The sequence below is a fragment of the Panulirus ornatus genome, chromosome 17 (genome assembly GCF_036320965.1).
Source record: "Panulirus ornatus isolate Po-2019 chromosome 17, ASM3632096v1, whole genome shotgun sequence".
NCBI lineage: Eukaryota > Metazoa > Arthropoda > Malacostraca > Decapoda > Palinuridae > Panulirus > Panulirus ornatus.
Window position 1 is genome coordinate 14,644,394 of NC_092240.1, and position 15,472 is coordinate 14,659,865.

The 15,472-nt window shown below is 41.9% G+C and overlaps 1 protein-coding gene and 1 long non-coding RNA gene across 6 annotated transcripts in view; one reads left to right on the top strand and one right to left on the bottom strand.

The window, feature by feature from the left end:
* Nucleotides 1-15,472, top strand: part of LOC139754461 (uncharacterized) — a 130,945-nt gene that overhangs the window by 25,299 nt on the left and 90,174 nt on the right. The window lies entirely within an intron of this gene.
* Nucleotides 1-15,472, bottom strand: part of LOC139754568 (uncharacterized) — a 52,787-nt gene that overhangs the window by 16,620 nt on the left and 20,695 nt on the right. For 2 of the 5 annotated variants that reach the window (XM_071671939.1, XM_071671943.1), the window contains exons 3-9: nt 13,806-13,914; nt 10,491-10,574; nt 10,212-10,316; nt 9,006-9,110; nt 6,822-6,926; nt 3,884-3,988; nt 3,099-3,203 (exon numbers count right to left, since the gene is read on the bottom strand). In XM_071671939.1, the coding sequence (XP_071528040.1) occupies nt 3,099-3,203; nt 3,884-3,988; nt 6,822-6,926; nt 9,006-9,110; nt 10,212-10,316; nt 10,491-10,574; nt 13,806-13,914 (718 nt within the window). Of the gene's footprint in view, nt 1-1,860; nt 1,945-3,098; nt 3,204-3,883; nt 3,989-6,821; nt 6,927-9,005; nt 9,111-10,211; nt 10,317-10,490; nt 10,575-13,805; nt 13,915-15,472 lie in introns of all 5 variants that reach the window. The other 3 variants (XM_071671942.1, XM_071671940.1, XM_071671941.1) reach the window with 3 other exon arrangements.

Genomic DNA, 15,472 nt, shown 5'->3' on the forward strand with positions numbered 1-15,472 from the left:
GGCGAAGCGGTGGTTTAATGATGCATGATCGTGCGTTCAACACAAGACACGGCAGAATAAACTCTCTGGAGAGAGATCTATGTCGTCGAAAATTAACTTAGTTCCATACTACGGGACGGAACTCGTACAGAACGTTACTTCCGTGTCATATTACTGAGAAAGAAATATCTTCATATGAGACGTGGAAGATCTCGTATTATCTGTTTTATGACATTGTCACATGATTTTCCATTTAGTATCTATCCGGGATTGAAAAGACGATACGCTGTCACCAAGGGATTGAATAATCTTTAAATAATTTACGACTCATTTGAATACATACAACTCTAATACAGCTGAATCGCATGTCTCCAGCTGTTGTATTCCATTTTTCATTAAAATCTAAGTCAATAAAATAGAAAGGTCGTAAGCCTTCACATTCGTATAAGTATCAAGCAACGAGTCTTAACTTGCTACAGTTGATACAAGGAATTAGAATTAGATGGTCATCCGTGCCACGGGGTTTCGACTTTCCAGTCACGTAGATATCGAGTCACTTTCAATAAAGATACAGCGTGTAAGGAGATGTTACTGTTTGCTCCCCCTGGGGTACGGTTGAGGAGGTAGTTTTTCAAATGACAAAAAAAAGATTACAAGACACATCGACGTACATACAAACAACAAACATAAGGCACTAACAAACATGCACACACAAAATTAGTAGCTCCAAGTGATGTCGAGGTGTATCTTCGGAGTAGTGGGAGGTCTGTCTTGCTTTACAATGGGTTCCAAATGGAGGTTTAGTGTCACAAGATTTGTCTCAAACAGGGTCTGTTATCTATTCTCTCTCTCTCTCTCTCTCTCTCTCTCTCTCTCTCTCTCTCTCTCTCTCTCTCTCTCTCTCTTCTTCCTCCCTCGTTCTTTGTAATGTCCTTATCTTTACGACTTATCACTAGAGTAAAACTAAGAAGTAATCTTATGAAGATAACACTCCCCCCCCCCCCCTCTTCTTACATCAGGGTCATGAACCAACCGCTCTTAAGACTAACCATTCATCTCTTTAATACCTTCATACATGATACCATAGATAATGTCTCCCTGTTCCCTGAATTCCCTTCTAGCCCTTCTGTTGCCCTTGTTGGCAGTCATGGCCTCCATGTCACTGTGGGTGTATACCATCCGTCTGCTCTTCCACAGCAGAACCTAGAAGTCGAGTGTATTGCTGTTCTCAAGGCTCTTATTTCCAAGCAAGTGTGTACCAACACCTTGGTGTAAGATCACCCACTAACCCTTAGTGAAAAGATCCGATTTTACAGATCGGTGCAGAAGGAACGATCACCCACTAAAGAGACTAAAATCCAGGTGGTTTTGGAATAGTGGGTCAACTTTATCCTTGTCTGAAAGGAATGACAGTCACTCGCTGTTGTAGGGTATCTGGAAGCTTGGATGTGGTTTTGAAATGTAGGGAAATGATCGTAAAAAACCCTATCCCTTAATACCATGTGGTAATGATGTACTTTCAGCCTGATAGACTATCACCTATCGTGATGATCTCTGTGAGTAACATATAGCATGCTGGAGGGAATGGCTACATGCAGCAGACAATGTGGCAGGACTAGACTACTGGCGAGGACAAGGCGCGTGCAGGTCCTCCGGGATCATCAAGGGCGCGTTCAGGTCTCCCTAAGGGGATGGCAAAGGGCGCGTTAAAACTTCCCTACGAGGAGGGTGTGGCGTGGCAAAGGATACGTTAAGGTCCTTCTATGGGGAGAGGTAAAGGGCGTGTTAAGGTTCCCCTACGGGTATGGTTAAAAGGGGTGCGTTTTGCTCCTCCTAGGGAGGAGGATGGTGAGGGAGTTCGTGCAGACGGTGGCACAGTACCTGCAGCTGGGCATTACTCTCGGTCAGCTGGCTGGCTGTCTTGGTCTGCTCCTTAGTAGCTTTGTTGCACTTCCTCACCTTGCCCTGTGTGCACACGCTCGTCACTACGTCTGCCTCTGCTATCTGTACGCCTCTCTCAACTATCTGGACTATCTATACATCTATCTATCTTTATATATATATATATATATATATATATATATATATATATATATATATATATATATATGATACATATCTATCCATAATTTCATCCCCCTATCCTTGCATATCATGCATTATCAATAAATCCTTTTCCCCTCTCACCAACATTTCTCTCCCCTGTTGAAGGTAAATCACCGCTGCTCTACCCACCTACATACTTTGATCTCCCACATTATGCCTTACGTCTGTATTATCCAACCACTACGGCTGTGAGGGCTGATGTAAATCGCTGGGGATGCGTACGTCTCTATCCATTTTTGTCACAAGATAATCATCATATTTCTATAATAGGTTAGAGAGGGTCCTTCGAAGTATCGCCAAGCACCTTTTCTTTACTTACAAAATCCCTATGTATTTATCATTTATCATTACTACAAGTATTACTACCAAGATTGTTAGTATAATCATTTATCATTATCATTTTCATAATCTATCACCATTATCATTATTTAGCACTGTGACCCCTTTTCTAGGCACTCCTCTAGCTTCAAAGCTGCGCCACCATTAGCAGCAGGGAAACAACTTTTCACTCGCGGTGTAGCCCTCAGTGGGCGTCCTCCCCTGGTGTCACAACACACAAGGTCTCTGCAGCAGGTGAACAAGTCGAACTGTGGAATGTCGCAGGGTAGGACCCGGCCGTGGGTGGCCAGCTCCCGACCCCACACTGTCAGACCAACATTCTGGTTATAACCATCACCAACATTGCTTTCCATCCTACGATCTGCGTCACATACAAGCGTTCCTCTTAGGTAAACATGGTCTGAGGTCTCTTCTTCCACCATTCTCTCTTCCTTGCATTCACTCATCCTTTCTTTACCTCGCTTCTCCCTTAAGCCATCATCTTCATCTACTACATCTTTTTCCTTCCCATTTCTCCAAAACCCCTTCCATCTTCCTGTCCACACTCCTTCATTCTCTCTCTCTCCCTATCCACACACTCTCCCTCTTCCTTTCCACACTTTTTACCCTTCTCTCCCTCTTCCTGTCCACCCTCCCACCTTCCTTCCCTCCCTCAAGCTTTTTTCCCCCCTCACCTCCTGTACGGTGACCTGGGCGTTGGCAGCGTCCAGACTCTCCTGGGTACTCTTCAAGAGGCCCTTGGACGCCACGGCCTCGAGCTCAGCCTTCTGTACCGCCGCCTGTGGGTGTGGGGGAGGAGACCTCACCGTCAGAACACATATCTCGAGTACACTAGCGTAAGGATATATCAATAGAAGCTGAACTATTCCAGTCTTACTTAGTATGTCCTTAACAGTACGTAACAATATACATACAGATGAGCTGATCTATATATGATGTCGCTTTACTTCTATAGGCATAGTTCCGTATTCAATCGTGTTTTATCCCTGATAGCTACGTAGTGGTGATACGGATATTATACATAACACATTCTTCTCTCTTTAGGCCTAATTCCTGGTTGTCACTTCACATATCCTTGACATTACGCGGTAAATGTACGGATGAGCTGCTTTGTATGTGATAATAACTTACCTCTATACGTCTAGTTCACAAATGTTATCTAATGCGTCCTTGATAGTATGGAGTCAAGATATAGATACATACCTATCTAATAACAAGCCACCTTCATCACATCAGTCCGAATACGACTCGTAACCAGTGATATCTTTAATTTCTTATTATGTGAACCTCCTCCATACACGTCCCAGCTGTGAACCTTCTCAGTACACGTCCCATAAAGCCTACAATATTTACATTAATGCTTCCCTCTCACCCAGTCACTCTTCCTCCGATTGCTCTTCTCGACTCTTCTTTCCCCCTCCTCTTACTCCCCTTACCTCTCTTCTCCTCTAGTACTCACCCTAAGCTCCTCGTTGGCGGCATCCTTCGCCTTGACCTCCTCCTGCGTCTCCTCCAGTAACTTGTCCTTCGTAGCCAACGTCGCCTCGGCCTCCGTCACCTTAGCCTAAAAAGGGGAGGAGAAGTAGAACGATTGATTATTATACGAGCAGGTGTGACGGACCAATGATATCACGGGCTGGCCTAAGAGAAAAGGCGATATGATATCAGGTAACAGATAAGGAAAGTGTGACGTGGGGAAACTGTGTCCCGCCCGACTGAATTTAGCGAGTCAATGTGGTGTTAGTTGAACCAAACGGTAAATGACAGGGATAGTCCCGGTGACCCACACGATGTCATAATCTGATGAAAGGAGAGGACAGGACGCGAAGGCTGACCCATGATGAACGGGTTGTGTAGATGTGATATGACTGAGGTAATGATGTATGAAGGTCGTGTATCGCTAAGAATTGTAGCTGAAGACGATAGCCGGAGTGAGAGGGGAAAAAAACAGACGCCACCAAGAATTGTAGCAGAAGGCGATAGCCAGAGTGGGAGGGAAAAAGACGCAGGTTGACAAGGAGTCTGCCAATGATGATGACAAAAAGGATATGAACAAATAATTGCGGCAGATAGGGAGCTGATATCTGTGATAAGACCAAAAGATATAAAGTCCAGAGGTTTTAATTGCTTAATGTTTAACCCTCTCTGCTGTGGATTTTGCTAAACGATTGTTGAGATATATTTAAGACAGTTTCTATTCTGTTACGTGATCAGTTTCTGTAGTAGGTAAGGCATCTGAAGTCAGTGTAACACTCAAGTTATAGTAAAAGTAGTATATACATACAAGCACTTAAGTTCTTAATGCTCGGCTGCGATACTGTGAAGTGAATGCATGATCAAACTGCTGCTTGCTGATAGCTACTTAAACAGATATATTCACCTGTAATTGCCTATTCTATGGGTACAAAGGCAGCAGCCACTGATGAACAGGTAGTCAAGCAGTGAATTGTGGGAGTACATTGATTAATGCTGAATAAATCAGTCGTGCTATGAAATTAATAATAGTTACATGCTTTATATGGCGAGGAGGGCTTGGCTGAGGTAAGAGATGCGATCATGCGTCGTTGTGAGCATTGTTGATAGACTGGTGCTCCAAGAAGGTTAAAAAAGGTGGACACTTTTGATCAGATGTGAAGACATACTGATTAAATGAAGCATAGGGGAAAGCGGAGATTGAAGGGTGATTGTTTTAACGAGGCCATTACCACCACTCAGATGAGAGGACGAGTTTGTAGTCTGGTTATTGCTCTTTCGAGGTTCAACTGTGTTAGCTAACGAGGATAATGCAGTAGCAGCAACAGCAGTGGTAGTCGTAACAATGAGGTTAGTGGCTGAATGTGACTGGTGGCGGAGTTAAGGACTGTGAGTCATGGCAGACATCATGTCTTTGATTGGTGGCAGAGTTAGTGGTCGACTAATGGCAGAATTAGAGGCCAACTAATGGCAGAGCATGTGACTGACTACTAAGAGAGTTAGTGAGGGAAGTGTGACTAGCATTGGAGGGATATCAGAAGTGTTGTCTGACACAAATGGTAATGATATTAATCTGTCAAAGGAGATCTCGACCTCATCTCAACCCATGAAAATCCTAGTGTCAGCCTGACCTGAGCCTTTGACTCCTTCTGCAAGAAACCTTTGAGAGCTAGACTATTCCGTCTCGCCTGGAATTCTCCCAGTGTTCGACTATGTGTCTGTAAGCTGCAGTGGTTGTAGTTAAGGTACCGTAAGCATGTGTGTGCTGAGGTGGATATCTTTATAACTCTTTGCTACCAGTAGTGTCATGTCTGCTCACCAAGCCATGCAAGAAAAGGCCCTCAAATACATCCTGAATGAGAGAAATGCAGTCATCGGCATTTTAAGGCGATGCTGACGTTGCAATATCCAATGCCTCAAAGCAGCTTTCAAAGCGGGAAGTGTGCAAATATATTATCCTGAAAGAAAAGGTCTTCCACCACCACCACCACAGTGGTACAGCACCACCATCGTCCAGACCCAGTCATGCAACATTGGTCATTCTTTTTATCATTGCTCCACCTTCATGATCTCCAGCTCGGCTGTGGTCTCTTGGTTCTTCGTCTTGTAGGCGAGGAGCTCTTCAGCCACTTCCTTAGCCGCTCTGCCCCTGCGCCTTCAACAGCTCCTCCTTCTCGGCCAGCTGCTGCGCCTGCTGCGTCAGGGCCTCCTGCAGTAGGTAGGTGTCCAAAAGGTCGTTTTTAAGGTAAACCCAGGTCACGTGGGGGTTAGGAAAACAGTCATAACATCTTTAAGAAAGCTATGAGAAGAACTCTGGTGCACATCAAAGATGGCTCTCGCGTGCTATGAGGTACCGTGTGCGGAGATATTCACTTATTGGTGCGCCTACTGCTGGCCTTACCGTGGTGATCGTAACATGAGGAATCTACGTATATATATATTCAGTCCTACGAACAGAATATGACATGGTGACAGCTGGTCGTTTATCTAATCATGCATATAGACTGTTTATTTCGTAGGATCCACTGAGGACTGGAAGTAAGGAAAAGATGCAGAAGAGCGACAGCATTCAATAAGACGAGGATCCTACCATGCAAGGGGAGACATAGACAACAAATGACCTCAAGAGGCTTTGGCAAACTTAAGAAGATTGAAGACAATCAATGACGTGTCACCTAGATAGCAGTCGATCGCTCTATTCCTATCTACATATAATAAAGCCATGCTATAAGACATCAAGCGTGCTTTATTTGACTAAGTGTATGACACCGTCACTACATCTAGCCATTCATGAACTCTGAGGGAAAAGGGTAAAGCTTCTGAGACTATCATGGAAGTGAAGCGAGGAGGTTGAAGTGGTTCACAGGAGGAGGTGCCAGAGTGAGCGAGGGAGGGGAGATAGAAACAGTAGTGTGTTACCGTACCTCTGATTCTTCGTTCCTTGCTTGCAGTTGGGCATAACTCTCCTCGAGCAGCCTATAGGCCTCCGCATTCTTGGTAAAGGTGGACTCGAGTTCCGCCATTTTTTGCTACGGCAGATGCGAGGGTAGAATGGGTTTTATTTACATCCCAAGAGGAGAGGGAGAGAGAAATTTTTGCCTAGTGTGATCCAGTGACATTAAGTATCAACAAAAGATCAGATGTTATTATTACTATTACTGATGACAGAAGGATCATTGTGAGGAATATCATTATTTCTCTTCCTATTTTTCTGATTCTATCATAATCATTATGATCATTATTACTGTCGCTATCATTATAATTATGATGATCATTACTATCATTAGGTTATTTGATATCAGTAATATCATTAATTATATTTGCTATTATAATTATTACCATTATCATTATTATCTCTATTATAAGCATCATTGTTATTATTTATCAGTAATATCATTAATTATAATTGCTATTATAATTATTACCATTATCATTATTATCTCTATTATAAGCATCATTGTTATTATTACAATCTTATCGTTATCATTTCTGTGACCAATATAACAATCACATGATTATCATTTTCAACATTATCATTATATTAGTTATCAGTCATTATCATATTTATTTATGATCATAACGATAAATGATCGTTGTCAACACCATTACCATCATTAGTGTTGCTACTATCATTATCACTACTACCATACTACCACGATTATCATTATAATTTTCTTATGAGTATTTAATTACTACATTATATGCTATACTTATAAAGTACTAGTCGTTTTTTAAACTTTGTCGGTAATTACGAATGTATATAATCTTTTTAAAAAAGATCTTTACAGTTTCATACTTTTACCCATCAATATAGGAGTTAGTAGTATGCATTTTAACATTAAAGTACAAAAAGGAATTTAAGCATTGATTTATATTCTTAATTTACATTCTTGTCTTAAACTTGATTACAGACGTTTTCCTTGAGATTAAAGTACGAAGCTGACAATGAAGACGTAACTAAGTACAAAGCTGATGATAAAGGACATAACTAAGTACGGTGGTGACACTAAGAACATAACTTGATATATAGCTGATGACATTGCTACAGTAAGGACACGACTAAGGACACAGTTAATACAAAGGACGTCCGCAAGTACAGAGCTAATATTAATTAAGTTTAGTATATTTTGTTTACTACATACACACCATATATATATATATATATATATATATATATATATATATATATATATATATATATACATACATAACTGTAGATTATAATCAATGATGGATTATCTTTCTCTACCTTTACCACAGACATAGAAACACACAGACACGTACACACACACACCACAGACATGCAATCTTTGCTTAGGGTGGTGTGTGTGTGTAAAACACATATATGATTAACTATGCAAAACATATAATCAGGATTAAGAGAAAAGACAAGACGAGTGTAGAAATCTCTACCCGTGACAAAAATACGCACACACACACACACACACGCACACACAAAAGAAATCATTTAACTGCCTCTCTCTCTCTCTCTCTCTCTCTCTCTCTCTCTCTCTCTCTCTCTCTCTCTGTCTCCCTCCCTCTGTAGCACAAGGTAGGCAGCCGCCGACCAAGGAGTTACTTGTATTACCGGTACTACCTGCCTGGTGATAAGAAGTGTGTTAACGACCGTTGCTCAGTGAGCCAGCACTTCAGTAGCTGTCGTGTTCACCCAGGTAAATGTCTTCTTCCTCTGCTTTACCCACACGTGGCACCACGCTGCTGGCTTTCGGCCCCCAACCGTAACCACCTTTCCACCTCACACACACACACACACACACATATATATATATATATATATATATATATATATATATATATATATATATATATATATATATATATAACACTCGACACCACGTAATTCACAAGACTCGTTTTCCCTAACTCATCCCTGCGGTGAGCGGTGACCACTAACTGTCTTTCAACCTCGTTCAAAGTACTCTTTAAGTATGCTAGTAAGTGCTCTCTCTCTCTCTCTCTCTCTCTCTCTCTCTCTCTCTCCAGCTCACTGACCAGGCCTGGGAGTCGGTCAAACCTCCCACTTTTTTCCCCTCAGACAACCGAGCTCCTCCCTATACCCAGCCCCAGGTACACACATCCCCTCTTACCTCAGCCTCGACGTTCTTCTCCTTGAGAGCGTTGTATGTTTCTGTTAACGTATTGTAAGTGGCCTCCAGATCGGTAAAGGCGGCTCCATCGCTCGCCACTTGCTCCTGATGGGTAAAGATTTTAAATCTATAAATAAAGTCAGGTTATTAGGTTCAGCAGGGTTGAGAGTCAGGTCAGCTGGGGGAGTGAGTTTGAATGGAGAAATCTGGAGGAAGTGAAGTGTTTCAGATACGTGGGAGTGGACATGGCAACGAGTGGAAGCATGGAAGAGGAAGTGAGTCATAGGGTGGGTGTGGGGGAGAAGGTTCTGGGAGCGCTGTAGAAAGTGTGGAAGGAGAGGTTGTCGTCTGGGAGGCAAAAATGGGTATCTTTGAAGGCATATTAGTGCCAACAATATGGTATAGATGCGAGGCATGTGCACTAGACTAGTATGTGCGGATGAGGGTGTAAGTGTTGGAAATGAAATGTTTGAGAGCAATACACAAGGTAAGGTGATTTGATCGAGTCTGTAATAAAACTGTGAGAGAGAGGTGTGGTTATAAGAATAATGTGGTTGAGAGAAGTGAAGAGGGTGTGTTGAAACTGTTTGGACATAGGGAAAGAATGAGTGAGGAGAGGTTGACGAAGATGATATATGTCTTGGAAGTGAAAGGAAAAGGGGGACCAAATTGGAGATGGAATGATGTAGTGAAAAAGATTTTGCGTGATCGAGGCCTGAACATGGGTATAGTGAATTGGAACGATATGGTATACGTGGGTCAACATGCTATCAATGGACTAAACCAGGGCATGTGTAGCGTCCAGGGTAAACGATGGAAAGGTCTGTGGGGCCTTGATGTGGATAGGGAGCTGTGGTTTCGGCGCATTACACAAGAAAGCTAGAGAATGGACGTGAGCGAACGCGGCCTTTCTTAGTCTGCTTCTGGCGCTACCTTGCTAACTCGGGACACTGCAGTCAAGTAAGAAAGATGAATGAATGAATAAACAAATATATATATTCATAGATAATTACATACAATGAGCAGCATCTTAAGCGAATATTGCTTTCGATAGCATTTGAAATAACTCTCGATACCTTCATAAACTACTCCTTTCTCAAAGTAACTAACGTCAAAATTGAAAAAAAATGGAGGTGAGTTTAGATTTGACAGCATAAGAAGGAAGTAGTTTCTTTATAGGCTTTCCAAGGGTGAGGCTGGCCTTACCTGGAGCTGCTCCACTTGGGAGTTGAGCGCGTCTGTAGCTCCCAGGGCCGCCTCCAGGTCAGACGTGGCGCTAGCGATGTCTTCCTCCAGCTTCGATGTCACCTCCTGCGGAGGATGGCCAGAGGAAATAATACACGTGTGAAGTGAGAAAGAATCGTGGTGCGAGTGATATGGCTGACACGGTAATTGTGTGTTTGTGGGTATATAAAAATCTTATCCGATTACAGAAGGAGAGAGAGAGAGAGTGAGTTACCAGTCGCGAAGAACTCAAAAACTTACCTTCTGCTGCTTCAGTTCCTCCTCCACTGAAACCTTCGCCTCTTCCAGTGCCACCTGGGCGTCCCGCGCTGCGATAGCTTCCTTCTGCAGGAGGCGATGAAGGGACTCGTTTTGGATTTGCAAAGAGCGTGTGGGGTGTAACATTGCTGAATAAGGGAGGGGGGAGGTTTGCATTGTATGGGTTCAGATGTTGTATGGGGGTAAGGAGCTATATGGGGGTCAACAATCATTGGGGTTTAGGGGTTAGGCAGACTCATGAACTGTTTGTAGCGAGAGGTTGTCTTGTGATCCTTGGTAATTAGCATAGAAGAACCGTGGAAGACTATGGAAAGTTCCACTGTTAGTGTCAGTATATTTCTCTCTGGGGCTTGAATTTATCTTGGGGGAAGTTGTTCATTTAGAGCAAGGAGCTGTTTTTGGGTTTCGGGGTTATGCAGAACGAGGGTTTATACAGGGACAACGGCTGTTTAAGGTTAGGGGTTGTATAGATGGGTCATGAAGTTGGTTATTATAGTTTTATGGATATGAGGAAAACCCTGTTAAATACCAGGGTTGTAGTGAGTTTTAGGTAACGTGGAACGACTATCTGCTTGAAGATGAAGGGGTTAAGTAGTCAGGGGGGAGGAGGGTGAGTCGGGTTGAGGATAATTATATGAATATTACCATCTACTAATTGGGGTTCAAATTCTGGACAGGGCAGCTAGCCAGCCCACACCTCGCTGAATTGTTTATCCTCCTGCTTGGGGGCTGGTCGACAAATGGGTGCCTGACGTCATCTGAGGGTGTGTGTGTAGGTGTATACATAAGGTTAAGTCATGGTATATATATATATACATACAACTATGCAAGGTTAAGAGACGAGGGGAACACGAGTGTAAAATTGTTCTTACTGCATACATAATCATGAACAACAATAGCAGGGAAAATGAGGCCTTTAAACGTTTTCATATGAAAAAAGAAACTTATATTTTCCTATCTAAATCACGTTATGAATTATATTGCTCTGCGTTCAACAAATTTGCATACCAAAAATCATGTAAGAAAGTCTTCCAAATGAAAAAGATTAAGTAGTTTCCCTTCTCTTCTTGCTTTCCTTCTGCATCATACGTGCCCCATCATCTTCGTGTGTGTGTATATATATATATATATATATATATATATATATATATATATATATATATATATATATATATATATATGTACAGTGACGTCAAAATGATGCGTGTGATCTAGTAATTGCCAATAACCAAGAGGAAAAATCAAACACGAGAAGTCTTAAGTGTGCTTTCGTATAATAACACGAAAGTGTACTTGGAACTTATCATGTTCCATCCTTCCTTGTAGTTCTCAGCACAAACCCTCGGGGAAAATGCGATTCTGCAACAGTAATTGGAAGAGACTGGAGTCCTGATTCTTTCCTTCGAGCATGTATGCAAATTTCGTCTTGAGATGAATAGCAAGATCGAAATTAGGAGTTGTAAACATCTTTCTGTCTTGGTTCATTAGTGTAGATCTAATTAATAAGTAGAGCAGCGACAGAGGGACATAAAACCGGTAGCTCGAAGGTGTGGCCATGCATGCAGATGTGGTCTATGAGAAATCGTCAAGTCGAAACTAAATTCGTTTCATAATGAATTTCGCAACGAAGTTCATTGCAACTCCTGCTTAAAGTTTGTTTTCTTTTCCCAACCGTATGAAGATAATACGATTTTTGGAGTATCTTTATGACTGGTTTTAATTTCCACGTGATTTTATTTTATTTTTTTTCCAACATGAACCTCCACAAATATATTTCAGTGATGAGCGCGATGTTGTCCCTTGAGTCATGGAGAGCTAACGTCTCTTGTGGACGAGAGACGTATAAACTAGATAGAATAAACAAGAGACTCTACCAGGATAAGTACCACCACTGCGCTAATTAGTACGAGGAAATAACTGGCGCAAATTGTCAGTATATAAATGACTTCTAATGACTTCTACCATCGTAAGATTTCTGTTCTTATAGACGTTGAATGACTCGTTGTTATAAAATTCGTAATCGTATCAACTTATGATAAACTGTGAGGCAAAGGATATTGCTACAAGTGTTTAGTTCATAGATGATCTCTAATCAGTACGAAAGCTAAAGTCAAATGTTGAGTTTTGTATATCGTAAGAAATGTCGTGTGTGAGGATTGTGTTATCTGGTACATTGCGCGTCTTGCGATGGTTTCATGGACATTGTATACAGTCGATAGGAATATCTAGATGACAGGCAATATTACCCTTAACCCTTGAGCGAGACGGTGCGGCCCTTGAGCAATGGACAGTACGGCCCTTGAGCAATGGACAGGACGGCCCTTGAGCAATCGACAGAACGGCCATTGAGCATTCGACAGTACAACCCTTGAGCATTCGACGGTGTGATCCTAGGGTACGATGGCGTGACCTTTTGACCTGATGTAATCACACACCAAGGGTCATACCGTCGTGCTTAAGGGTCGTACATCGTCGCGCAGTAGGACCGTACCACAATCCTCGAGGGGGTTCTACATATAGACGTAAAGTATGAAGATTCAGTTATCACTGACACATTACCTGTCGATAATGTAATCAACGTAACTGTGGAGATGATCGCTCTGGACTTGCTTTGTTACAAGGCCTCACCTCGACCTTACTTACCCTCACTTTGGTGTTCGTGATCCTGCCCATGGCCTCCCAAGTGACCTTACTGTAACTTCCTTGACCTTATTCTACTTCCTGTTACTTCACCACACTGGCGTCTCGCTGGCCTTTTTCTGCCTTATCTTAACTGCTACTGATAAATCGTATCATCCATGGCCTTAGTTTACCCTTCATGACCTTACCCCATATCTACACCTTTAGTGTTCATGACTTTATTCTCTAGCTTTCATGACCCAAACTAACCACTTAGTTTAGCATGCATGACTTAACTATCGTCTTCATCACCTTGACCTTGTGCAAATGACCTTTCTTTAGCTTTTACAGCTTCATCTTCATGATCTTAGCTCTGACTCCTTAATGTTCAAAAACTTAACCTCTCATTATTCCATCATAAGGTCCATGAGTCCATCTTAGCCCCATGACCTTTCCTCCATCAGAAACATTACCATATTATATTCCCGAATTTCTCTTGACCTTCGTAAGCTTGGACACTGATCTTCGTCACTTTCCATGACACCTGGTAAGCTTTCTTGACCTCTTGATGACCTTACATGAGAAATTTGATGACCTCGAAGACCTCGAGCTCATTGGACGACCTTACTCAAACTGTTGCCAGAGTAAACTGGGTCCCACTGACCTTAGTGACCTTACCTGCGCCTTAACGTACAGGGCCTCGATCTCGGTGGCCTTAGATAAGGCTTCGAGTTTCTCGTTTGCCGCCACTGTGGCCTCTGCTCTCGCTGCGGATGCGTCCGCTTCGCTGTGTGGGAAGACGAAGTACTTCTTTAAGGAGGAGACACGGGAAGGGTTCCTTGGTCACTGCCTTACGACTTAATTCGCTCGTACGAGTCGACGGGAAGTGATGGTTGTGGTGGCTTAACAAACAGGTGTTTATGACTCTCGTATTATATGTTTGGGTTTAGTGAGTAGATGGGAAGGAGAGATGACAGGAGATCCGATGGTCCATGACGAGGGTGTCAATCTGTTTCGCCGTATTTGTGGTAGAAACAGGATGATGAAACAGAAGGTACCAACCCTCTCACCACTCCCCCATCCTCAACTGTCGACTGGAAGAAACACACACACACACACATATACACACACACACACACACACACAGAAAAAAAATGTATTGTGGGGAAAAAAATATACTACAATAGGAATTTCATAACTTTTCGATGGGAAAAGTTCCTTATCAATTTTACAAACAGCTGCGATGGATCTGGACGCTGAAGAAAGAAGCAGGGTTATTTACTGCCAACAGATATCGTTGAAGTATTTGCCCAGCCTTGATTTGCAGGTGTTGATAGTCTTCGTATTCATTACATCTGGAGGACACTAATACAAGTGTTCTTCCAACCTCCATCCCGTTATATGTGACCATTGAGTCGCTGCTGAAACTGGATGTTTTTTTCTTGACGTAAACGGTGGGATTAGTTTGGCTGCTCATCTTTGATTTTGTTCTAGATTTGAGATGAACAGGCTGTTCGGACTGAGGTCTGACCAGGGTATTATAAAGTGTGGGTATTGTATCATTTGTATAAAATAAAGTTTATATATCCAGCCATGAAATCAAACACCGTCCTGTCTTTATTATCTCCAGCAAGGCATTGTTTTTCGTATTTTAAGTCGTAACAGATAATTACCGAAAGGATTTTTCCTTCATTCACTTTTAATAATAATGGTTTACCCAACACTTATTCGTAATGGCATGTAGAAAAATGAGCTTTAATGAGGGTCCTAATTGGCTGGTTTAGAGATCAGAAGGTGTTTATAACTGTTTATAATTTCTTTTATGGCTTAGTTTTCTCTCTTTATATCATGTAGGTTAAATAAAGGTTGTATATAATAGTCTGTTTCCCTAAGAAGTGTAAGCTTAACAATGAGCTTTGAGAGTTCATCTGCAACACCATTTGAAAAAGTTTTAATGTACTAAGTTGTTAAGTGTTACGAAGCTGTGTTCATCTAGTTTTGACTGTGAGGTTTGGTAAGGGTGTCTGTCTATCTATGTATCTATCTATATGGTCTAGTATCTGATGTGCTTGGAATGTTAATTTAGTTTCGATATTAATGGATTGTGAAATTTTAAAGAGGTTTTTTTTTGTTACATCTTTGGCTTGGTATCTGATCTGTTTATGTCCATTTAGTTTTGATATTGATAGTCTGTGATGCTTTATTGAGGGTTCCTTTATTACATATGCGTTTTTATATACCTGTTTATATGTATTTGTTTATAAGCCACTTTACATATAAATCTCTCTCCCTCTGTATCTAAAACTCTTGGTCGATCTGTATGTGTGGGTCACCCTTTTGGAGAG